We start from the raw sequence: 27,479 nt of genomic DNA on the forward strand, positions 1-27,479 counted from the left end.
AGAACTGTTGGATGCAGGAGTTCTTTTAGTACCAAGGACAATGAAAATGAAATCTAATTATTTAAGTTGGTTAGATGGAAATTTGCATGACCGTATTTATCTAAAAAAAAAAGAAAGAAAAAATAGCAAATTCAATTCTGAAAGAAAAGGACTTCTGTATGTAGCTATGCAGTTTTGTTACTATTGGGCAACAAATTTAAATAGAATAATTGTGACTAAAAAATCACCAAAAGTAAGCTAATGACATATGGTACCAAGCAGCTTAAGAAGGCGTAACTTGCCTTTGAAAATTTAATTGTCTTTGAAATCAACAAAATAATGTTTGAATTTATGGACAGAAATCATTGTCATATTTAGCTAAGTAATATCTTTTATTTATTTCCATAGTTCAATGTGCCAGGGCTGACATAATACTGTCTACATGCACTCTACAATCTTAAAAAAAAAACAAAAAAAAACTGAGAACAATTCTAAAAATCGCCTTTTTTGGGTACAAATTATCCTCAGATGGGCTTAGGGACAAAAATGTTTTATTTTCATGTCGTCGGTATTTTATGACGATTTAAGATGCTTCTGTATTTGTCGTTACGAAAATTGCAACATTTGTTTCCAGTGTGATCTAAAATTTGAACTGGAATTTGAAGTGTTAATTTAAATTAAAATTAAAATTAAATTTAAATTAAAATTAAATTAATTTAAATTAAAATTTGAAATTTGAACTGGAATTTGAAGTGTTAATTTTTAAGACTGGAGTTATGCATCATCCCAGAGCCTCAGAGATTAAAAATGACATGAAAAAGTAATCTTTGACTTGCGCCAAAATTTCTGAGGGGTCTCCCACTTTCTGCCACCTCTGTATCCTTCTTTAATTTTACCGCTAAGCTTACCCTACAGAAGTAGATTTTTTAACTGGCGAGATCAACATATAGGTAAACTTCTATTCCAAGCTTCCATATTTGGTAATTCTAAGAAATCTGCCTTCACTCTTGGCTCGTCAAGAGTGAATTGACGCACGGTTTACATTATTGGCCCTTAAGTCGTACCTGATTCCCTTGTATCGACATGTGTGACTTCAGGGTGGTTTGAGTTCTATGATACTTTCACACTACCCTGTATAACCTTTCCCACTAGCTCAAATTAAGACGCTTTGTTATATAATCTTACGGAGCCAATTTTGTCCGTAAGGTTGGCGCTGCCAAGTTATGTGAACATACAATCGAGCTCTACATAGAACGTAACGTTACTTAAGCTTATGTTACGTCATTGAAAGTCAATATGGTAGTAATAAAATGGAATTTCTGGATGAACAATTAATAAATTTTGAAATAAATGAATGAACTTTTTCTAGAACGCTGCCTAGTATACTCGAGCTCTATATCAAACATAACGTTACTTAAAATATAACGCTTATGTTGCGTCATGAGCAAGTCAATATGGTAGCAACAAAATGGAATTTTCGGATGAGAAATTAATAAAACTTTAAAATAAATGAATAAACTTTTTCTAGAAAGCCTTTACGGTGGGCACAATAGATATATCTAGGTTAGAGCTTCAATCTCCATTCCACATTTTAGATATTAGAAATCAAAATATGATAAAATACTGTAAACCCTCCGTTTGTTTTATAAAGCAAGATAGCAGTAAATGACAATGCTGGCTAACTTTTTTAATGAAACCGCCGAAACTCCAGGAGAAAGTATTAATTCCTCTTCGTGTACCTTCTAACTTTGACTTCCTAACTTTCTGAACTTCAGTAAGAAGTTTGATGAATGTATATACTCCAGAACTTTCTGTATATTTGCTAAAGCAACACCTTGAGAAACGAGTGGGAGATATTGGATTAATTTTTTAATATCCAAAAAACCCAACATTATTTCGCAATTAAAATTTAAGTTGCCCGAGGACCCTGATTTGGTACGTAGCCACCATCCCCACTTACCTATCTTATTTGGGATATTATTTAGGGTCTTTCAAAAAGTCGTTGCTCTGGCAAGCTTCAATTCTATGTCAAAATTTTCAGTGAGTTTAGTATAGGCCTATTACCGTGTTCTTTGGACGCCGGACTCTCCAGAAGAACGTGTCAGATATGCAGGGAGGGAGTATTCCCTCAGCATATTCGACCGGTTCGTGAGAAAAATTGAGATTGTAAAATTGTCAGGTATAGAATCACGATTTTATCGATGTTGATATAATAATACAGATTATATCATATACTTCATGGAGATATCAATTTTATTCAGTAAAAATGCCTAGTGAAGCTTTTTAACCCCACCCCCAAGCCTAGAGGATGGTGTCGTCTCTTTTTCTTTGGCCTTGGATCTTTCGCAAGCAGAATTGGAGTTTTCATTATAGGTCGTTAGTTGTTTTGTCATTGTTAGTACACGGTTCTACATGGTCAGTACACGGTTGTTTTATCATTGTTAGTTCAAAGCTGGGGCCAAGAAAGGGCCTCTGCTTTGAATAGACTTTCTATTTTATTTCGGGTTCGGAGTGGTATAAAATTGTGACTGGAGGTAGCTCTCTGTGTTTACATCATTATATTAAAATTTAAAGATCTTAAAGATCTTTAAGATCTTTAATTTTTAAGATCTTAAAAATTTAAAGATTTAAAGATCTTAGTATCTTCTTTCTTCATCTCAAAGCAGATGCCCTTCTTTTTGGGAGACCCTCATTCAGTTCCATGGACTTGAGGTGAAGTACAAATATTCCATGACTTTCATACATATTGACCGAGGAATAGCTTGGGTACCTTCTAAGATGCCTTCCTTGAGTCTAACAACGGTCCCAAGACTCCTCAAAGACACTCTGTCCTTGAGATAGCAAAACAAGTATAGGGTAAATCTCCCTAAACATAGTAATTATCTTGGAATGTGACTGAGCATTTGACAACGTTACAACATTAAACCAAATATATTTTTTAGACTCATGATTGATACAAGTACTTTTACAGACCTGCTCTAAGATATTAAACAGCCTTTTAGTGTTCTCGACTAAACCACCAGCCTTTTCAATTGTCTTGTTGGCCAACACAGTCCAAGTAATCAATTTTGTCAAAGTGGGGAGATAATTCTTTCTCACTCCTCAAGAGCTGTCGCCTCTTCACTTTAGGAAAACTTCTTTTATCTGGAAATTTGGGAAACAGCCAATGTTATTTAAGGAAAAGAATGGACGAAGATCCTACTTTATTCAGGGAATTTCGTTGATTCGTGTAATGCGTCCGTTGGTGGCTTTTTATGGCCTACTTATGGTTTTAACTGATGTTGGGGTAAGACAGGATCTCGTTTTTGCCTAGGACAACTACGGAAATGGTCTATATAAAGCTGAAATATTGAAAATGTATGGTTTCTCATAATTTACATTTTGAATGATGGGCCTATAAGATTTTCATGTATAGGCTATGAATGGAACAAATAGAATTATGCTATAATATCAATCATGCCTAACACGAATCATGCTAAGCGTTTTTGGGAAATGGAAAGAGGGGAGGCACATGTATATGATTGGTGCATGAATGACTTTTAATATAAAACGAAATTTTAATGTATTGTTATTTAAATTAATTACGCCCCAGACGCCAGTATATGTAGTCCGCCAAGGTTTCACGGCTTCCTATTTTTTTTCTACTATATTATAGATTGGATAATGAAAAAAATTAAATAAAAGAAGATGACGGTGCTGCCAGCTAGGTACAAAGAACCGTTGCTGACATTGAACACGCTGACGATGGTGTTCAAACAGTTCGTGGTAACGAACTGTAGTAAGGAGCGACCCGGCTCAATAGTAACCAAAAGCCTAAAAAATGGAATTTTGGTACCAATAGCTACATCAAAAGAATCGTATTTTAATGCTGATTTTAAATATATAAGTTTCATCAAGTTTAGTCTTACCCATCAAAAGTTACGAGCCTGAGAAAATTTGCCTTATTTAAGAAAATAGGGGGAAACACCCCCTAAAAGTCGTAGGATCTCAACGAAAATGACACCATCAGATTCAGCGTATCAGAGAACCCTACTATAGAAGTTTCAAGCTCCTGTCTACAAAAATGTGGAATTTTGTATTTTTTGCCAGAAGACAAATCACGGGTGCGTGTTTATTTGTTTGTTTTTTTGTTTTTTTTTTTCCCAGTGGTCATCGTATCGACCAAGTGGTCCTAGAATGTCGCAAGAGGGCTCATTCTAACGGAAATGAATAAGTTCTAGTGCCCTTTTTAAGTGACCAAAAAAATTGGAGGGTATCTAGGCCCCCTCCCACGCTCATTTTTTCCCAAAGTCAACGGATAAAAATTTTGAGACAGCCATTTTGTTCAGCATAGTCGAAAACCATAATAATTATGTATTTGGGGATGATTTACTCCCCCACAATCCCTGGGGGAGGGGCTGCAAGTTACAAACTTTGACCAGTGTTTACATATAGTAATGGTTATTGGGAAGTGTACAGACGTTTTCAGGGGGATTTTATTTTGTTTGGGGGGTTGGGCTGAGGGGAGGGGGCTATGTTGGAGGATCTTTCCTTGGAGGAATCTGTCATGGGGGAAGAAAAATTCAAGGAAAAGGGCGCATGATTTTCTAGCATTACTATAAGAAAACAATGAAAAATAAACATGAAAACGTTTTTTCAAATGAAAGGAAGGAGTAGCATTGAAACTTAAAACGAACAGGGTATTTAGGAGGAGATAAATACCTCGCTCTTTATGCTAAAGTATTTTTAGTAATTTCAACTATTTATTCTACGGCCTTTCTGATTCAGGGGTCATTCTTAAAGAATTGGGACAAAACTTAAGATTTAGTGTAAAGAGCGAGGTATTAACGAGGATACAAAGCTCCTTGTATACATAATAAAAATATAAGATTATGAAAGTTTGTTACGTAAGTTGCTAATTTATAAGTTACGTATATTTTCTACTAATAAAAACGTTCGTTAAAAATTAAAAGTTCTAGTTGCCTTTTTAAGCAACCGAAAAATTGGAGGGCAACTAGGCCTCCTTCTCCACCCCTTATCTCTCAAAATCGTCTGATCAAAACTAAGAGAAAGCCATTTAGCCAAAAAAAGAATTAATATACAAATTTCATTTTAATAATTTATGTGCGGAGAGCCAAAACCAAACATGCATTAATTCAAAAACGTTCAGAAATTAAACAAAAAAAAACTAGTTTTTTTAGCTGAAAGTAAGGAGCGACATTAAAACTTAAAACGAACAGAAATTACTCCGTATATAAAATGGGTTGTCCCCTCCGCAATCCCTCGTTCTATACGCTAAAGTTTGACTCTTTGCCACAATTCTACTTTTTAAAACAATTAAAAGCTTTAGCGTAAAGAGCAAGGGATTGCGGAGAGGACAATCCATTATATATACGGAGTAATTTCTGTTCGTTTTAAGTTTTAATGTCGCTCCTTACTTTCAGCTAAAAAAATTAGTTTTTTTTGTTTAATTATTCACAGACTCCACCGAGAAATAACAAAAAAAAAATGATTGAAATAATAGCAAATATTAATAGTAATGGACTTACGTTTACTATCCCAAGACAGTGTATTTTTAACCAAAAAGAAGGCTTCTATATATCTTAGTGGAGAATCCATTGAAAGGATAGAATAGTTCAATTTAAAATAAAAATTTTGGGACCACTTATAGAAATTAGAGGCAGAACTTCTGATAAGATTCAAGGTGGGATTAGGAGAGCATGATCTGTATATGGCCGGCTCCGGAAACCATTGTGAAAGGCATGGGAAATCAACCTTACAATGAAGGTCAGGATCTATTCAGCACAAGGCCGTATCCATTGGGTTAGGCGGTTTGACTCCCCCCCTGCCCTCGAAATGTTTCTCTGACTCGTAAAAAAGTAACGAAAATGGATATAAAGAATTTTTTATGCGTTTTTTGAGGGTTTTTTGGTACCTCCCCCCCCCCCCGAAAAATTCTTGTTTAAAACACTCCCCCCAAAAAAAATCTTGGGCACGGGCCTAATTCAGTATGCATGTATTAAATTTTTGTTACATGGATTCGAGACTTGGCCCATCAAATTGAGGAAAAGAGTCATCTTGACGGACCATCAGCAGCATAAGGCTGGTACAAAAGATAAGTAACCAACAGTTGATGAAAATATGTGGACAAAAGCTTGACGTTTCCACAATTATCAAGAAAAAAAGTGGCGTGGTCACGTAATAAGACACCTTGGAGAGTGCCTGACATGCCAGATACTAATATCAGCCCGCTCTTCTTCCTCATAGAAGAACAACCAGGTTACTGGGTTAAATCTTGGCAGAAATTCGTCAGAAAAAATGTCGAGCGCCTTGAGGGATTGTCACAATTATCACAATATCACAATGAAAGATTGTCGCATTTTCACTATTAGGATAACTCGTGGCTGGAGTTAGTTCGTCTGCACACTTAAGGCAGAACCCAGTAAAAGCAGTTTATCCATCAGATTTTCGATGTCGTTGTCGTTGGGTAGAACGGCTTATGTGTCGTCTTGAGTAAGTTTACCCCAGATATGATAAAACAAAAAGAAATAGTCGATAAGATAATAGTTTTTTTTTCTTACTAAAAATAAAAAGGCAGCGTGGCTAAAACCAAGAATCAGTAGAAATTATCTTGCACCTGGTTGTCATTACCACGGAACTAAGATGGATGTCTGCTTTACTGAAAACTCAGTGTATCTTTTGGTATCATCTTAGAAATAAACTTGACTAGATTGGGTCTCAAGTTTTTCAGTTAATAACAACTTGTATATAAACCCTATAATCAGTTAATAAAACACTTGCGTCTATTTGTATATCTTGGAGCCCCAAAACGAAAGGGTGCATTTTGTACTTCATTCGAAGAGAAGAAAGCTAATGCAAGAAAACTCCTCAACCCGCTTAAATTTCTCCCTCTCCTCAAACAGATCCAAAATAAAGTTGGTCACGCCACAACCCCTTGATAATAAATAATAATTTGACGCCAATTTTCTATTTTACCTATTAAGCCTAACTGCCTCGTTAGTTACAGACTGATGTACACATTTTTTAAGTTTTTATTTTAAATGTCCATTTTTTAATCTATTCTTGTGTGAATTTAGCTGAAATGTATTATTCAATAAACGTAATCGATGCCCGTAAAAGATGCTAGAGGCAGAATTTCTAATAAGATTCAGGGTCTGTCCTACAACAAAGCATATCTAATTTGTCTAACAATTGTCTAACAAGCAATTTGTCTAACAAAGCATGGTCTGTCCTCCTCTAGTTGTATTTCCAAAAGCGTATTTCTTCCATAGGAGGTAAGGGAGACCAACCCTCACTGGGGTGAAACAAACTTCAAAACTTCTCACTCGAAGACTACCTAAGATAAGTTAATTGGCTATAAATGTGTACCAGAAGGACGGTACACTATTCCGCACCGTCAATCTGTTACAGCTTTTTTCGTATCTTAATCCTTGAAAAATAAAATTGTTTCCGCAAACAGTTTATAGTCTGTTGTATAAACACCTTGTTTATACTTTGTTTAAACACAAATATATGATGATGGACTGTTGGCGTGAGTCCTGTGGTGGCGCAGTGGATTTGACCTTAGCTCGGTAATACGGGACCCAGAGATCGAATCACGCTGCAGGAATGCACTGCAGGGCCGACGCAGGGACCTTAGTAGTTAAGAAGCGTCGTTAATTCTTAAATACTGTTGGCGTGACGGAGAAAATACATACTAAAAAAACAGGAAGAATCCAAATATGGGCATTTTTATTTATCACCTCACAACGCTGTTCAACCAGTTCATAAATACAATAAATGTGGTTGCAACATTCTTCTTTATACGCAAAAGTACCACATGGAAAATCAGAAGTTACGATCTTCATTTTTAACTTTCGAGTTAATCGCCAAAAAAGAATGTATGTGAATTTTTGCCACCAAACTCTGACAAAAGAAGCGTCAGTTGCTTTGGTTTTGGTCAATTTTTAGATGGTCACTCCTGTAGCTATTTTTGACTATGTTGAAGGAAGAGCACTAACCATCTTGATTTTTGCAGAAATAAAAGTTCCGAGTTTTAATCCAAATCTACCCAGGTATGGATAACTTAAGCTTCGTATTTAATAGAGTAAATATACATCACCGAAAACTGAAATTTTGGCAATATTAAAAGTTTGTTAGTCAGCTTTATAGACGTTTTAATTTATATGTACCCGGGGACCAAGCTTAGCTCGGTATAAACAAAAGCTGCTTTTTTATCTATTTCGCGAAAAAACTTTTATTTCATTTATTTTATGCGCTAAAGAAAGCAAAACCGTTAGGGTATTAAAAGGCCCCTGGGGATTTGTGATGTCATCAATATGAATTTTTTTTTCCAAAATTAAGGCCCTAGACAAATTCTCACAAAGTCATGAACTATTTAGATCGTTTTTTTTTCACACCAAAAAATGAACAATTATCTAATTACAAACAATCCTATTTCGGTATACAGGTACTTGTTGTAATTTTTCTGCCTTAATACGCAGCATCTACTGTGAAGTAATGAAGAAACTGAAACTCACTTCACAGCTACCAAAGGGATCTGTCTTTCTCTAAAAGCTTGGTTTCAACCTGTTTTTCAACAAACAAATTACATTTGAAACTTCTCCTACTTATGCTCAAGGCTTTCAACCTTCAGGGGTCTCTAATATCAGTCATCAGCCGATTCGTGAAAAATATTAAGGGGGGTGAGAGGGAGAAACCAATTTTTTCAAAGTCGTGACCTATCTAGATATTTTTTTTTCACCCGGCACTAGTAGTATGCCAGATTTCAGAAAAGAAATATAGTGCTGTCTTCGAGAAAAAGGAATGGACAGATAAATAAGCATATATACAATTATTGTTTGTTTAATAATATAAGAATGCAGGAAAGAGAGGATGCGTTTTCGTGAACTCTTTGTGCTTTCTGTTCCATGCCCCCAGCCAAGTTTTCTTAAGGTGTTTGAAGCAGGCAAAACCGGTTTTTCAAGTTTGCTTCTCTAAACTGATTGGCTGATGACTATTGTCATCATTCCTGTAAAATACCTGATGGTTCTTTATCTGCTGGCATTTCGCAATGTTTTTCTAATTTGGTATCTATCCAGTTAATCTAAGGTCCTCTCAATGAATTGTTTTTATTTTCCTAATTGAACATTTTTTTATTTTATTTTCACGCTGCGTTAGGAAGAGGATGTAAGTAAAATATGTTGCTCTTATTGACTTTTTTCTGGTATAATATTTCTCTGGTTGTTTTGCATGGGATTTTTATTCTCTCAGGAAAGATCTGCATTTCCTGTCATAACAGGATTTACGCCTGACCAGGTCTTCTACATAGTCGCTAAAGCGACACCTTTATAAACGAGTGGGGAATATTAATTTAATTTTTTAATATTCAAAAAAACCAATGTCATTTCGTAATTAAAATTTAAGCTATCCGAGGACCATGATTTGGTACGTAGACTCTATCACCACCTACCTATCTTATTTGGGATATTATTTAGGGTCTTTCAAAAAGTCGTTCAAAATGTTTGCTTTTATTAAACAAAATTATCCTCGATTGGATAATTCCTCCAGCATGTTTGCTCTGGCAAGCATCAATTCCTGTTTAATATAGGCCTATTACCGTGTTCTTTGGACGCCAGACTCTCCAGAAGAGCGTGTCACGTATGCAGGGAGGGGGTGTTCTCTCAGGAAAGATCTGCGTTTCCTGTCATAACAGGATTTACGCCTGACCAGGTCTCTTAACTATTGGAATGCAGCATCATTTTGTCAAATTTTCAATGACATTAGATATTATACAGGGACGTACGTAAGAGGGTGGCCTTTTATTATTTTTTTATATTGTTATTTGTTTTCTGTTTGTTATGTTATTTCATTGTGTTATTTGTTTCCTCTCATATAAATTTCTGCATGTGAACCTTGAATTAAATGTGATAGTTTCATCTTTGGAAAAAAATCCCGGAAGCTATGTTAATACACCGGACAGATCCATTCAATAACTCCTTTGCCTTTAAAGTAGGGGATGACGTACGAGTCACTTATTCAGGGGAAAAAGTCACCTACTAAAAATATTCATATACAATACAAGAATTATAATAAAATAGATTAGATAAATAGATTGAATAGATTAAATAGAATAGATTAATCCCAGACAAAAAAGAGAAAAGAAAAAAAGCTAAATAATTTTTAAGAAGCCAAAATGTTTTAATTATTTTTTGAACAAGCTAAAAGAGTAGCACCTTTGAGCTCTTTCTACAAATCTGACTTCAAAGGTAGGATCAGTAATAAAGATCAGCAGGGTCATAGTTTGATTGACAACGCACTCCGGTTTGATTGACAACTCTTGACAATGATCCTCCCGCTTGTGAACAGCTTAGCAAATGGTTTTTGACAATTGTTTTTGAAAGTGTGGACACGTCAAATATGACCTTTGGGCATAACAGCGGCAATATAAAACAAGTCGCTCTCAAAGCTCATTCCTTAGTTTCCTAGAGTAGCCCTCCATTGTGGGATTTTTGTGAGGTAGCTTAAAAAAAAGAGGCTAATCAGGAAAAGATTCCTGTAATTAATTATTATACTTTAATTACTATAAGTAAGTAAGTAAGTAAGTAAGACGGCACTAGACCCTTAAGGTCCAAATGAGCGGTGGCGATCTCCTTTTCATGGCCCTTCAGCCAGGAAGTGCAATCAGGGGCTGGGGGTCAGCCATCCTGTGCTTTCATACACCCTTCCTGCTTACCTTCCCCAGATTTCTCCAGGTACCCATTTAGAGCTGGGTCGACTCTGGCTGAGCTTACAGAGTCACGCCACTGACTCCCGTCCCAAACTAAATAACTGGTCACAACTGGGATTCAACCCGTGCCCCTTGGACAATTGAAGGGGGCACCCGTACCCATTCAATAACTTTCTGTTGGGTAAATAACTACATAAATGTCAAATCAGTTTTCTGTAAAAAAAATTGAGCTAGTATTCTTATAAACTTTTTGCAGACTGAGTTCCTAACTTTTTTTTACCGCAGTCTATATTTCGAGGTCTAGACCTCCCCCCTCCAGAATGATTATACTCTGGAAAATCACCCAGAACATTCCCCCTGTTCCGTAAAATTTTCCCTCGTAAAAAATTCTCCAACGCAAAAAATTCCCCCTGGATAATTTTGGGTGTTCATTAGAAGTGAAATTGAAAGTTCTACTCACCATTTTGAGCCAGAGGTAATACTATAGTGTCGTCTGTAGTAAAGAACCATAGAGGTTCAATTATTATTATTTCTTTATCTTATTTCCAGAGGCACTTCCTATGGAAGAAGTGGTGGTATAAATTTTGGAGGGGTCCCTCTCGATTGTAAATTAAAATATATAGTGCTTTTTTAAGAGTCACAAGTGGTTTGAGAGCAACCCACGCCGTTTTTCCCCCAAACGCATCCGATCAAAATTTGGAGATATCCATTTTGTTCAAAATAATCCAAAGGTTGAATGTCTTTGGGTTTGGTGGCCACCTTTTAAGCCCCCGAGGCAAGTAATGCAATGCTGTAAGCTCTGCAAGTTACCCATTGTTAAGCTAGAATATAAAGTTTTTATGGAAATGGGGTTCGTATCAACTTTGGAGGAGGCTCATTCAATTGAAAATCGAAAGTTCCATTGCTCTAATTAAGATTCAAAAGTCATTGAAGGTCGACCACCCCATTCCCAAGTTCTTTTTTTGTGTTGTTAGAGAGGGAGCAGATGCCCCAAAGGTGTATTTTAACGCCTAAACATCCTAACTCTCATTGAGGCTTCAAATAAATGCATAATTAGTTCTAAGGAACGGCTACGGGGGGTGGAGGTAGATATTGATATTTAATCCCTCCTGATTTCTGGGAAAATTGCTGGTGTGCACTGTAATTATGAAAGTAAAGAGTAACATTAAACCCAAAAATTAGTAGAACTTACATTTTATCGGATAGGGGTTGCCTTTTTCCTCATCCCCCATCTCCCCCTCGTAGGCGTCGAAACTTTGGAGAATGCTCATTCGATCGGAAATTGAGAGTTATAGTCCTTTTTATAAGTCAAAAGTGATTGGAAATCAACAAGCCCATGTTCCAAAACTGTTTTTAATATCTGGGCCTTTTTTTTCTATTTTTAGGACATCTTATCGACATTTTGAAGTACCAATTTCTTACTTTTTCTGTGGCGGCTCAATGTTGCGTATGAGGGCATATTGCATTTTATTTTTTCAGCGTTTCAGCGTTTTTCTATTTACCCGACGTTCTCCTATATATATTTATTTATTTATATGCTATTATTTTTATTTTTAAGTTCTTATTTATTTTAGCTACAAATCATCCTAAAATTTAGATTTTTCTTGTGTTCTTTACATTTTACTCATCTAGTCTAAAAGTTAGTTTTATATTTACCAAAAATTTTCCTTATATTTTTTGTCTTACCCTTTATTTATAGCCTGTTATTGTTACTTTAATTCATTTTCATTTGTCCAAAGATGTTTTCTGATGTGTTTTTTGTTTTGTTTTACATTTAAGTTGTATCCTGTTATTCTTATTTTTAATTTACCGCTATTAACCGAATTTTTTATCTTCCATTTTATTTATATCCTATTATTTTTTTAATGAATTATTATTCATTTTAGATACTGATATACAAAGAGTCGTGATTCAAGTTCGAGATGTGAATGACGAAGCCCCTTATTTTGTTAACCGACCCCTACCGATGCAGGCAGTAGTGCAACTCAACGCTCCCCCTAATACTCCAGTTTTTACACTTCAAGCTCGAGACCCGGACACGGATCATAATATTCATTACTTCTTAGTTAGAGACAGAAGTAAGTAACATTGTTCATACCTTTCGTTTTTGTTACACTGATTTCACTATCGTACTGGTGCACGTTTGAGGTTACTAAACTCACGTTTAAGGTTATGGTGTCATGGTTAATTTTTCCTAGAATAGGGATTTCAGCTGGGGGTTATCCATATCCTTCAGGAATGTGGTTAGGACAGGGAAGAGGACTTAATCTCTTTAGTACTTTTGTTTGATATATGGACGCATATATACGTAACCTAAGACAAAGTGTGTATAGCTGTATGGAGAAAATAAGATCTTTTTTGACAATATAAATTTGAAAAAATCCTGAAATTACTGTGTATGTCTGATTAATTGGAATACAACAGACATAATTATGTATGGTATAAACCTTTCAGATATCTTTGATATAGTGACACTGCTTAGGGATGTATGAAATGGGTGTATAGACCTAGACCGCCTTAAGACCTAATTTTTTGAATTTGGGCCTTGTTTTCTTACTCCCCTCTGAAAAATTTCCTGCATAAATGCCTCGTACTACATCATTGTTTGTCTCACTTAGGGGTGGTCTTTCTTGCTTTCTATGAAGAATATGGATCTTAGAAAATCTGACCGGTGGATCAGCATTAGGACTCCATAAACGTCTACTAGTAGTTCTGTGACGCAATTTCCAAAAAAAGTTTGACATCTCCCTTGTTTTTAATAATAGTAGCCTACTACTACTGACAAACTCACTGCAGCACCAAACCAGTTAATACCGACACACCTACACACGCTCCTTCTCCATCCCAATCTATTTAAAGACTCAGTTTTTACGTCCTCAAAAAAGTTCCTATTTCCCTTAAATCTTTCCTCACGACATCCTCCCACCCCATTTGGGGATGACCTGCTTTTCGTTGAGCTCTAGACGTCTGGCTGACAAGGACAGGATTAATTTTCAAATCTATTTTTGCAAATGTCAAAACCTGTAAAAATTAATCCATTGTGCTTATATTTTCATCTAAGACACTTAAATCATCAGCATAAACTAAACCTAGGAGAATTTTATTGCTCCAATCGATTCTGTGTTCTCCCATTGCCTTTGATGTGTTCCTTTAAACAAAGTCTATCGAAATGATCCATATGTATGGGTATAGGACGTAAACCTGCTTAACTCGTACGAGTTGTTTCGGGTACCCGACTGACTAACCGTGTTTCAAATTGTAGGTTGCACAAAAAATGTGGTTCGGTTCCGCTTTCTAGGGTTATAATTAGAGAAAGGATGATAAGGCTAGGAAACATTTTGCAGATGAAGAATGACATATTGCCAACCGTCTAGGGCCAAACGAAAAGTGGGTTTTCCCCGAATGGGGTGGAAAGATGTTGAAATGAAATATTTAAGGGAAATGGGAACTTCTTGGGAGGGTGTAACAGTGATGTGATTTTGTCAAAATCGTGGGGAGGAGGCCAAGTTTTAGTCGAATTTTCCAAGGCAAGTAAAAATGAATCTGAAAAATTAAAAATGAGTCATATAGTGCCGTAAAGGCAAAGGTATATTAAAGAATACTTATCTGTTTCTATGGATAATTGGGTTCTTGGCATTTACTCCCTCCCCCGGGTGACAAATTCCTGGAAAATACCCTCCCCGCCCTGTGAAAATACCCCCCCCTGGAATAATACCTCCCCCCTGGAATAATACCCCCTCCCCCTCGCAGAAAATACCCCAGGAAAATACCCCTTCCCCGCGGGATGTATCCCCCATGGAAAGTAAGGCTTTCCAAATATGAGAATTTTATTTGAGTTCTGTTTTTTTTTTTAATTTCCGTAGGGGGAAGAAATTTTGGTACTTGTGTATTATGCGCCACTTACTCAAGTTTACCCTGTGTGTAAAACTCAAGAACAAAATGGTTTTTTCGTTAGTTTCTTCGTTACTTTAGAAATGAATTTGGACCATAGATTTTCAAATTAGGTGGAGGGGTAAAGTATGGCGGGTCTATATGCAAAATGTGTTAGGTACAATTATTCTGCATATTACGAAGTAAGAATTGTTTTCTGTCTTCAAACTGTTCAAACACTTTATCCCCCCTCCCTATGTGCAAATATATACCCAAAATTATGTATGTCCCATAAATTATGTCACTTGTCTTTGTCTTGTCTCGCGCTAAGCTGAAAGAGACTAACGAAGAAACGGGTTTGTTCTCGAGTTTTACACAGCGTAAGCTTGAGTGAGTGGCGCATAATACACAAGTACCAAAATTCCTTCCCCTTACGAAAAACAACTCAAATAAAATTCTCAAATTTGGGATACCTTATTTTTTACGGGGGGTATTTTCCAGGGGGTGTTTTTTTTCTTGGGGGGGGGGGGGTGAACGCCGGCCACCTGATAATTGAATTATGCTGGCCTTTCGGTAAATTTGCAATTTACAACCTAATTTAGCCGGGATGAACTTGATTATATCGCTTGATGCCTTTTTTTTGCTCTTTCATAATTCAATAATTGATTCTGTGGGAATTACATTTTTGAACCCTTACAGGGCTAAAAGGGCTCAAAACATCCCATTCTAACCGAAGTTTAAAACCATGTTTAAAAAAAAAATGGTTAGTCCGAATAAATATAATTTGCTGCTGAATGAGGAATGGTAACTGTTATTTTTCTTAGTCTTAATATGTAAACGTTATTTAAAAAAAAATAGTTTTGCTGTGACGTCAACTTCAAGGAATTTCACGCTCTTCAAAAATTCTTACAAATTTGTTTTGATATAACATTTACTAATAAGACTACAGAAAATAACTAATACCATTCCTGAATGAGCTGCAAATGGTAACTTTTTCTCACCAGCCTTTATTTTAAAGAAATATCCCTCTCTATTAGATTTCTCCTTCATAACGAATTACCCCCCTGGGTGTAAAGACGGTGGCTTTGGATAGATAGAGATGGAGGTGGAGTGTGCGCAGCTGTGTTGGCCTCAGGGGGTTTGGTGCTGCAGCGAATAATTGTTAGTAGTACTATTGGTAGTAGTTTATACATTTTAAGTAGTGTCGGTTATCTGGCAGGGGTGACTATTGGGGAGGGGGAGCAATTTTTCCCCTAGAGAAGTTTAGAAAATACTTTTTCATTCATCTTCGCATTGAACAAAATCGAAAAATAATAAAATTGCTTTTTCCTTAGTTTCAAAGTGCACTTTGTTTGTATTTTCATTTTTGAAAAATTAATTGTTGGGGATCCAAATTGCACCGGTTTTGCCATCTGATTCCTTCTTTAAATTGAAATATTACCTTTCCATGCTTTGAACTGTCCATTTTTTAAACAAATCCTCGCACCTATTTTATGCTGAATTAACAAGCGGATGTAAATCAGCCACTAAAGTTCCATTGTCCAAAGTAAGTACATAGATTTCTGGAAGAATCATCTAGTTAAATACCTTGCGATAGCACTGTGGGTAAAGCTGCGCTTCCTGTTCGAGGGTACTGTGGTTCAATCCCGTGTTTCGCAAGGAAGCATATCCAGATGAAATAGGTTTAAATTTTTTTAATATAAGGTTCAAATGTTATTTTTTTTAAGCTATGCGTTTCAGTGTTCATATCGTAAAAACACCATGTTAACCAGGATTACTGAAAATAACAAATGAATGTGGATTGACAGTTTAATATATGCTTATATTCATTGCTGAAAGTCTCAAAAACTTTTAATTTATCAAAATCACAAAGTAGAAAACGTTTAAAGCTCTGTGGGCGAGCATTGGGTCTGACCATAGCTTGGCAATGGACTCAGAAATCGAACTCGTCTGCAGCAATTCATTGCATGACTGACGCAAGGACATTTTTAGTAAATAATCGTCGATACAACTTTATTAGAAAATGTTTAAATTGATTTCATGCTCAGTAAACCCCCAGTTACGTTCGGAGCTTTGGAAGACACAGTAGCCCTGCTTCTCACTGTGTTAGTTTCAGTTCTCGGCTTAAGTTTGACTTTTTTTTTTTTATTGTAATTGTCTTTAAAATATTTTTATGGCACTTCGTTTTTACCAAGTGACATATAGCGATCGCAAATTCTGTCGGTCTGTCTGTCGGTCTGTCCTTGTTTTGCTACTTTGGGCATTTCCAGATAAGCTAGGACGATAAAATTTGGTTGGCGTATCAGGGGCCAGACCAGATTTAATTGGAAATAGTCGTTTCCCTGATTTGACAATCTGGGGGGAAGTGGGGGACGGTTAATTCGGAAAAATTAGAAAAAATGAGGTATTTTTAACTTACGAACGGGTGATCGGATCTTAATGAAATTCGATATTTAGAAGGATATCGTGTCTCAGTCTTGACCGGATTTGGTGGCATTGGGCAGAGTTGGAGGGGAAACTTGAAATCTTGGAAATAGCTTAGAGTGGAGGGATCGGGATGAAACTTGATGAGAAAAATAAGCACAAGTCCTAGATGCGTGATTGACCTAACAAGAACGGATCTTTGTTGATTCTACATGATTGACTTAACCGGACTGAATCTGCTCTTTTGGGGGAAGAGTGTTAATTCCGAAAAAGTAGAAAAAGGGAGGTATTTTTAACTTACGAACGGATGATAATGAAATTTGATATTTGGAAGGAGCTCTTATTTTAAATCCCGACCAGATCTGGTGATATTGGGGTGAGTTGGAGGGGGAAACCGGAAATCATGGAAAACGCTTAGAGTGGAGAGATCAGGATGAAACTTGGTGGGTAGAATAAGCAAATGTCGTAGATATGGGATTGACGTAACTGGAGTGGATCTGGGGGGGGGGTTCCAGTGCTTTGGTGAGTTCGGTGCTTTTGGATGTGCTGAGACGATGAAAATCTGTAAGCGTGTCAGGGATCTGCACAAATTGACTTGATAAAGTCATTTTCCCAAATTCGACCATCTAGGGGGGCTGAAGAGAGGGGGAAAATTAAAAAAAGAAGTATTTTTAACTTACGAGTGGGTGTTTGGATCTTAATGAATTTTGATATTTAGAAGGACCTCGTGTCTCAGAGCTCTTATTTTAAATCCCGACCGCCATTAAGCCTCTGATTTTCCTTTCAAATCGACCTATTGATTCTTAGAGTTTTGCTAGAGCTCATGCCAGATGAGCTCTTAGCTCTTGGCTCTTCCGACCCAGTCACAAGTGCCATATGAGCTCTTAGCTCTTGTTTACATTAAAGATGTATAGATTGGGATTTCATATATATGTTATATTTTATATATTTCTTATCTCACAGAGTTCATATATATTTTTTATTTTAAATTTCTTACATTATTTTTCAGAAAGTTCTGAAACTAGTTTATTTTCTTTTTTTACTAATTTAGTCAGAGGAAAATTCGAACTAGGGCAACAATTTTACTTAGTAATTGACTTGGCCCATGTAAATGAAGTTCCGTCTTACCTTTCTCCCCTTCTATTTCTTCCCTTCCGAAAATCCGGTGAATATGGTGGTGATTTTCTGGCTGGCCGACGTTAACCCCCCCTCGGCTATTGCCTTCTGGAAAATAATCCCCGGAAAAAACCCCCCGTAGAAAATGCCCCCCCCCCTCATAAAATGCCCCTTTTAAAATACCTCTCAGTGGAAAATACCCCCTCGCGGAAAATACTCACCAGAAAGTATCACCCCTCCAGAAAATACCCCTTGGTAAATACACCCCATGGAAAATAAGACATTTTAAATTTGAGAATTTTATGAGTTTTGTGTTTTTTTAATTTCCGTAGGGGGAAAAAACTCAAGAACAAACCGGTTTTTTCGTTAGTTTCTTTGTTACTTTAAAAACAGATTTGAGCTATGGATTTTCTCATGAGGGGGGGGGGGCGGGGTAAAGTGTATTGGGTCTGAATGCAAAATGTGTTAGGTACAATTATTCTGCATATTATGAAATAAGAATTGTTTTTGACTTCAAACTGTCTAAATACTTTACCCTACCCCCTTATGTGTAAATATATCGCACAAGTTATGTATTTCTCGTATATTTTGTCACTTGCCTTTGTCTGTCTCGCGCTAAGCTGAAACAAACTAACGAAGAAACTGGTTTGCTCTTAAGTTTTACACAGCGTAAACTTGAGTGAGTGGTGCATAATACACAAGTACCAAACTTCCTCCCCGCTAAGGAAAGTAAAAAAAAAGCAAAAAAAAAAAACTGAAATAAAATTCTCAAATTTGTAAAGCCCTATTTTTCGCGGTTTTTTTCCGGGGGGGGGGGGGTTGTATTTTCTTTGGAGAGTATTTACTGGGGTCTATTTTCAGCGGAGAGTAATCGCTGGGGGAAGGAGGGGTAAACGCCTAGAACCGATTACCCCTAGAATCGATCTTCTGATCGATCTGATGCTTGGCAGAATAGCTGATAGATGTTCTAAGTCTGGAAGTTGTCATTGCATCCTTTGAAGGCTCAGTTTTTTTTTTTTTTTTGGGGGGGGGGTTGGTAACTTGTCATATACCAGTGGTTTCAGTTCATAGAAATTAGGTGTATGGACAAAAATGTAGTTTCCAAAATCTATGGGGTGCAGTTTTATATTTTTTAACAATGAAAATACTAAAAGACTTTTTTGTGAAACTGCCAAAAAAGGTATTTCTTAGAATCCAGAGGGAAGAAAGAAATCTCGGGGGGGGGGGAAGGCCTAAAACCCCGACCCCTCTCGTCACTATTGCCATTTATCCGTCCTTCGAATTTGATATTTTGGTAGCTGGTTGGCTAACATTTGTTGTATGTGATCCAGTTAGGGGAGATGCTAAATTATGTTTCTCTATGGTGCTCTGCAAGTAGTGGTGGGTCTTCGTTCAATACTTGATCAACGGATTATCAGTAACTAATTGGTATACCTTATTGTAAGCTTATTTTTTTCTAATTTTCTTTCTTATTTTCTTATTTTTCTTCTTTAGCTAAATATTGGCTTTGTTTCTGTTCATGGGTGCCACCGGGAAACGTTTTATGGGGGAAGAGTGACAAGTGTTACCAGGAGCTTTGTTTTTTACCAATTTCAAAATGTTTTTATTCCCTCACTCCCGCCGATGTTGATTCTCATGCTTGGCATTGGCTCGTCTAACAAGCTTGACCAAACTGTCTTCTGCTATTTGCCATATACATTCTGAATAATCAAGTTAAAAAGACTATGATTGATCTTGTGGGAAACAAAGCTATGGAAAATCTGCGGTCTTAATAGTTAATTATTAGCTGTGCGGTAGTCATTAAACATAGGGTAAAGGCACCGATGATTCGCAGTGCAATTTTGGAACCACTGTCGAAATTTTTCTTTAAAACTGGATAACTGTTTAGTCGTGACTTGAGACAACATCTCTTGAAGCCTTTGTTACATTTTAGCTATGTGAAAGCCAATTCAAGGGACGTTTACGTTAAGGAAAAATGTTTTTGGGAATCTTGAGAAGTTGCTTCCAGATAGTTTAAGAGGATGCGATGCCTTTAACTCTTTTCTGAGCCTCAGCGTCGGCTGACCGTCTCAAAGACAAAGGGCCCATTAATGAATCCTCCCAGCGGACTAGCCACCATCGAGAGCTATGGAGAATCTGTGGTTTGACATTGACATTTTATAAAGAAGTCAATGAAATTTTACTTCCCCTGCATCAGAAGATTTTTCAATCACAACGGGTAGCACCACAGTGAACTGTTAAAAGCTGCCAAATTGCTCGAAGCATATCTACTTTAAGCTGATCTTAAGTGCTTTTCTTTGCAGATTTACTAGAATACTTTTAAGGACGACAATTTTCTGGACTTTAATAATGAATTTTGCTCCATTTAGTCGAAAACAAATTCACACTTTCTGACGATGTAAGTTTCTCAAAAATTAATATATCTATCTGCGGCACAAAACGGGAGAAGTTTAATGGCTTTTCAAAGATTCCTGGGAATGCGGGTATTGGATTTTAGTTTTTTGTCATTTATTCGTATGGCTTATCCAAGCTGTGCAAGTTTGTTCAAGATCGCCTAGTCAATTCTAAATAGTTTAGCCAGGCATACTAAAAATACTCTGTAATGGACGAGATAGCGTGATCATTTGAGGTGTCATATCTCCTTAAAGAGTCCATCAAAATTCTTTTACATTTTTTAATTTAAATTCCTTGGTAGGATTTTAATTAAATTCCTCAGTAGAAATTATATCGAAAACGTGTATTCATTTAAAGAAACCCCAGTTGGTCACTTTAAAAGGGTTATTGTAATTTTGATATAGCAAAGATTGCTGATATTCGTTTATTTGATTATCGGTGATTTTGCTTACATGACCCTTTTTGTCTTTAAATAAACGTCAAGGCCATGTCTAGGATTTTGGTATCAACGACCACTATGTTGGTACGGACATCTTCTTCGCATGCCCCCCCCCCCCGACACTCCCACACGAACGATTTTTGACTTTGATCCCGTGCTGCATGGCGGGAAACGCCCAAGAGGTCGTCCCCCAACCAGATGGAAGGACACGGCAGGTGCCTTCTTAGCCATGGCAAATATTCAGGAGAATGTCCACATCCTTGCAAGAGATCCTTGGAAGAGACCAGTCTAAATGGAGGCGCCGTGTAGCATCACTCTCGACGCCGGAAGCATTTCGGCAGGAGCATGTCAAAAGTCAGAGGGGAGGGTCCAAAACAACTTTAAAAAACACATTAGAAAATTTTTCATATGTACTTTTGTTATGTTTTTCTGAATCCGACAAAAATTTCGGAGGGGATTCATAAACCCCCCCCTACACACACACCTGGATGAGGCCTTGATACAAGTTATCATTTTTTTTTATAGCCTCAATTGTTAAGTCTGTATTGTTAATATATTTCAAGCTAACATTACGCAAAAAATATTTTTACATCTATGCACATGAAAAGAGTTTCGGTTTTTTGAGGACGTTTGAAGGAATATTACAAGATGGGAGAGGGGCATTAGGAAAGTATTTTTAATGTGAAATGTTTCTATATCATATGTGTAAGTATATTTATATGCTCTGCAATCCGTACGGACCAAACTGACGATTTATTTTTACAAAATTGTCTTCGAAGGTTCTAATACTTTGTAATTCTACTTTTAGTCAGTCAGTCTAAGGTTAAACCTCAAACTACGAGCAAAAGCTTTGATTTTGTTATCATTCGAACCAAAAAAGAAATCTCTACAATATATGAAAAATTGGCCATAATCAGACGAGGCGAAATGGACTGTTTTTCGTTTTTTCCTCTAAAAGACTACTTTTTAAAAACAACTTAAGTTGCACGTATAGAAATTTGGTAATAGGTAAATCTGGTACGTAGATCACAAACATGCACTTTACTTCTGTACTGACCGCTCATTATGGGTTGTTCTGTTCCGAGAATGTTTGTTCTGAGAACAAACATTATGCGAAGTTGAATCCATACAGAAAATTTTGGACTGCTAATGCAGAGAAAAAGTTGTGTCCACGTCAATATACCACCCCACCCTCTTCCCTATACATGACCGCTCCAAATTGTTAGAATCCAATAAGCAAGTTCTCATAATCAGTTAAATCATAGGCTTTAATTTGAACAGAAAATCACATGTAGTTTGAAATTGCAAAATGATTAGAGACTCGTCACATTTATTTAATTATTCATATGTCTTCTACATTTTTGATTTGCACCTGAGCATTTGCTCCACCTGGGCATTTCTAGAAAACCTTAAACCTCCCCTTGTGATATTCAAATGTCGCTTAAAAGGCCATTAACTTGGTATCCTTTTTTGGGGGGTCATCCTCCACGTATATTTATACGATTGTTTTTAGTATAATATTAGTTTAATGTACTAATTATATCAATTTCTCTGTATATAGCGCTTTTTATACAATACATGATGCCATTGCAATGCTACCATTTATTTTTTTTGCTCTTTAAATGTATGAATATGACGTCATTCACATACATTTTTTTTTTTTAAATTAAGGCTCTAGAGTATAGTCAGCCGATGGGTTCACATCCTGCTCAAGAGTCACCAAAGTGTTGCCTTGCCCCATCTGTGGAGCCTTTGTTTATGAACAGGGGGAGGGGACTGAAAATGAGCGTTCAAAACAAAAACAAAGTGCATATTTGTGATCTACATACCAGATTTACCTATTACCGACTTTCTATACGGGCAAATTAATTTTTTTTTTTAAGTGGTCATTTTAGAAGAAAAGGCGAAAACGGTCACTTTCACTTCGACCGATTTTGTCTGATTTTTATGTTGTTAGCGATTTTTTCCGGTTGGAATGTTACCAAAGCCAAAAGTTTGCAATTCGTTTGAGGTAACCCCTAAAATTAATTTAGATTGACTGTACTATTTTGTCAATTTGGTATTCTGGATTCTAAACCATTACTTTTCTATATAAAATTTGTTCAAGTTAAAATTCAGCAGAAGCTTTATGTTCCAAAAATGAACAGGGACTCAGCCGTTAGAGACCATCGAGATAGTTCTTACAATGAGGGGGGGGGGGAGGTTATCTTAGGATTGGAATAGCCAGTTTAGAAGGTGAAATATTTGCATATCCCCTGTTTATTAGCTACATATATTTATGTATACTGTGTAATCTGTGTCTTGACCTAAATATATTCTAAGACCACCCTGGCTATACGTGACGTATGAAACCAAAAGAGTATAGTATATAATAAATGAAAAATAAAATCAAATAGGTGAGAAAGCGAGTATATTTTCTCCTCTTGTCCATTTCACTTCGGACGGCTAGATTTTTTTTTGCTTTTTTTTAGCACTGCAAACGACTTGGCGGAGGTCCTTGCCCAAATATTTGCATGTTTTTCGTCTTCATATTTTGCTGCTGGCTGACAAAATTTTCGTTTTCTCACCTATTTGATTATATTTTTCATTTATTATATCCTTTCCTTTTTTGGTTTTATCTATGTCTACCAAGCCTATAATTTATTTTCAAAAAATGGGCTTGGATAATAATTCACGTCCATCATTTCGAGTGATATCTTCAATAAACAATTTATTACCTCTGTCAGAAGACGACTCGTTTCGCTTAAACTCTGAACTAATGATCTCCACCTTGAAATATTCAGCCCTGCGTTGAATATTTGGTGGAATTTTGTTGACTAAGAAAACAAAAACAGAAAAAAATCTTGTTACTCAAAAAAATTTCGTTTATTTTTACTGGGTTAAAATTTCATACAGTAGAATCAATCAGGTGTACCTTTTCGTCTCCTTACTGCTTTAAATTTACTACGGGAGGTTCAAATTAATAATGTTTTAAAAAGCTGGGGTTAGTTGTCTCTGAAAATAAAAAGAAATAATTCGATTGGCGAATGATGATACGTTACAAAACAACAGAAGTAAAGCAAAGTATTTACTATTAAAATGCAAAAAAGTAATCTTCCTTTTCCTTTTTAGCATAACCGTAAAAAATTATAATTAGACTGCAATTAATGTGAAAAAATTAACATCACTAAACTGTCACTAGTCTCACATTTTACTCTTTACTAAAATGTGCTTGAAAAATAGTTTGTTTATAACAATACGACTGATTTCTTAGACGATTTAGAGAAAATAGAATAAATTTTCCCCTTAATTGTCTCATTTAATGGATAAACAGTTTTGTCATCATTTCTGTAATAAAATAGATATTTATGCGCAAAAAAAAAAAAAAAAAAAAAAAAAAAAAAAAAAAAAAAAAAAAAAAAAAAAAAAAAAAAGCTATGCAGCTATGATCTACTGATTTTCATTAGAAGTGTAATTTTTATATTTTTCAGTTTTCTTTTCATACTCCTCTGTGTACATCTTTTGTATGTAAAGAGGGCATAAATAAATTATTATTGTTATTATTTATAAAATCTACGGTAGAAATTTATAGATTAATTTGTCCTATAAATGGAACAGAAGCTTCATGTTCTGTGAAAAAGAGCGAGTAAATAAGAGCGAGCAAAGAGTAATTATCTGACAATAAACAGTTCGTGGTAACGAACTGTTTAATTTTTTAATTTAAATTTCTTTTTGATGCTTTTTAATTTTTTTATAAAGTAGAGTTGTGAGAAAGAGTCAAACTTCAGCGTAAAGAGCCAGGCGCTGAGGAGGGGACAACCCTTTAATAAACGGAAAAATTTCTGTTCGTTTTAAGTTTTAATTTCGCTCCTTACTTGCAGTTAAAAAACTTGTTTTTTATTTAATTCGTACTTAAGCCAAGCCTCTGTAGCCTTTGTTTTGCTTTCTTTTTGAACTAGTATTCATTAAACTTCCCTGAGATAATTTATAAGTGTAAAAAAGGTTAAATATCCTTCATAAACAGCTTAATAGGATTTTATAAGCTAAACTAATTCTTCTATTGTCTTAAAGAAATTTAAGGGGGTTAGTTTTAACCGCAAATGACTTTAGCCTTTAATTGGTTTAAGGAGCCGACAGCCCTGCTCTTATTTGAGGGAAGTTTTGTTCGTTTTAAGTTTTGTCACTAATTCCGGTGGTGTTTGTTCGTTCTAAGTTGACTTGATTATTCATTCTTTTATTTCTTTTCGTTTTGGGTCTATTAATTTATTTATTATTGAATATTAATTCGTCTAATGTATCGTTCTAAGTTTGAATTACGATATGACTTTATTTCTGCTTGTTTTACGTTTGAATGGGGTTCATTACTTCATATATATGTATATATATATATATATATATATATATATATATATATATATATATATATATATATATATATATATATATATATATGTTTTATCATATTGACCTAGTGCTAAAGCTCTACCATTTTCTAATGATCGATTTGATCGAGGGGGCGCACACTTTCACAAACCACGTACACCAAGTGATGGGGCCAAGCGTGGCACAAACTCTGCCAAGTGTGGTGGAACTGCGCGGTCCATGTGGTATTCTGTGATGGTAGACATTGGTGACATCAGATGGTAAAAAGTGGGCCCTCCCCCCCGATTTCATAAATAGAAAGATCGTGTAATAGCAAGTCGGAACATGATTCAAATCATGTTCAAATGATTTTGAAGGCATTGTGGAACTCAAGTAGGCTATGAATGTAGGCTATGAAAGTAAGTTATGAATACTTTTATTATGAATACTTTTATTGAAATGAATACTTTTCATTTCAGTTTGTACTTAATTATTTTTTTACGTTGCATCATGATGATATCTTTTCCTATCGCACTACTAGGATAAAAGATGGACCTTAAATTTGTTGTAACAAAAATATATATCCATTTTCGAAGAATTCTAGGACCCAGAGTAGACGCGTCTGCAGGAATTTTTCGGTGTGGGAAGGTAGATGTGGCAATAATAAAAAATGGATATTTTCATAATTTCAATAATTAGTGCCCATAAATTCGGTGAAATCTAGAATTTTGGATAGGGGAGGACAAGGCCTCTCCCTGCTTAGGTCCCTGACCCAGATGTATCCTAGTTAGTAAATTGTCTTCTCCATAAATAACGTTCCTTTACAATTTGGCTTGTGTTTACAAAATTATATCTTGTTTTAGCTGGAGGGCGTTTTGAGGTTGATGAGCGCTCAGGTGTTGTCAGGACACGCGGTACAGAGCCTTTCCAGTTGGATATGGAGTACGTTCTTTACGTCAAAGCTGAAGATCAAAATGGACGGATTGATGATCGTCGCTACCAATCAACGCCAGAAGAGCGTTTATCGATTGTTGGAGGGAAACGACCACCACAGTTTTACATGCCAACTTATGAAGCTGAAATTCCTGAAAATCAGAAAAAAGATACAGAGTAAGATTCATTTTCAATTTTTTTGGATGGGCCAAGCGGTCCTTAAACGGTCGCTCAGAAACAACTAAGGCATATCTATCGGCATAGGTATGCGAAGGTCCCGTATTTAGGGGAGGGAGGAGGAGAGTAGATAATTTTTCTGAAGGGAATTGGGCTAAAATGTAATAGCATGTCGAACATTTCTTTTAGGGCCAATTTTAGCAAGCAAGCATAAATGATAAAAGCAAGCATAGTGAAATTCTTAGACAGAAATTCATAAAAGATAAAAGCATAAAGATAAAAAGCATAAAGATAAAAAGATAAAAGAGAGCATAAAGATAAAAGCAAGCATAGTGAAACTCTTAGACAGAAATTCAAGAACCAGATGTAGGTTATTAGAACTACACATGTTTTTTTATGGATGCAAATAAATAAATAAAGAGTTAGAAAAAGGAATGGTACTTACGTGTTATCCCGACCACACTGAGGAAGTGAAGTTAGGTTAATCTTAATGAGATATACCCAAATCTGATGAAAATACAATGCTTTAGTAACAAAATTATGCAAACTACAACAGAATATTTTGAAAAGGAGGGTACCAAGAATGCATTATATTAAATAACTAACCTAACCATCTCTATATATTAAATATTTGACTAAAATTTACCAGCATAGTAGTTTATCTCACTCAGGCTAAGGATATTTTCTCCCAAATTACACGGAAAAACCGGTTTTACAACAGATCAAGAACAACAGTGTGGTCGCTATAATACATAAGTACCAGGGACTATTTACTGGACGAATGCAAAACAAAAAAAATACAAAAATTAAGAGTTATGAACTTGCATATCTTGACTGTTTAGCTTGTAAAAAGCCGGCTTTGCCAGATACACATACATTTCATGCCTGACTCTATTTTTATCCAACAGCTCGTGCTAACAAACTGTAAATAAGTCACGAGACGGCTCAATAGTAACCGAAACTGTGAAAAACGGAATTTTTGACACCAATAGATACATCAAAATAATTGGATTTTTATGCTGATTTTAAATATATAAGTTTCATCAAGTTTAGTCCCACTCATCAAAAGTTGTGAGCCTGAGAAAATTTGCCTTATTT

The 27,479-nt window shown here is 35.8% G+C and overlaps 1 protein-coding gene across 1 annotated transcript in view; it reads left to right on the forward strand.

Annotated features, from left to right (window-relative positions):
* Positions 1–27,479, forward strand: part of LOC136033272 (neural-cadherin-like) — a gene marked incomplete at its 3' end in the record, with an annotated part of 123,706 nt that overhangs the window by 36,887 nt on the left and 59,340 nt on the right. Inside the window, 2 exon segments of the mRNA XM_065714029.1 lie at positions 12,574–12,765; positions 26,135–26,381. Coding sequence (XP_065570101.1) covers positions 12,574–12,765; positions 26,135–26,381 — 439 coding nt within the window.

The sequence above is a fragment of the Artemia franciscana genome, chromosome 11 (genome assembly GCF_032884065.1).
Source record: "Artemia franciscana chromosome 11, ASM3288406v1, whole genome shotgun sequence".
Taxonomy (NCBI): domain Eukaryota; kingdom Metazoa; phylum Arthropoda; class Branchiopoda; order Anostraca; family Artemiidae; genus Artemia; species Artemia franciscana.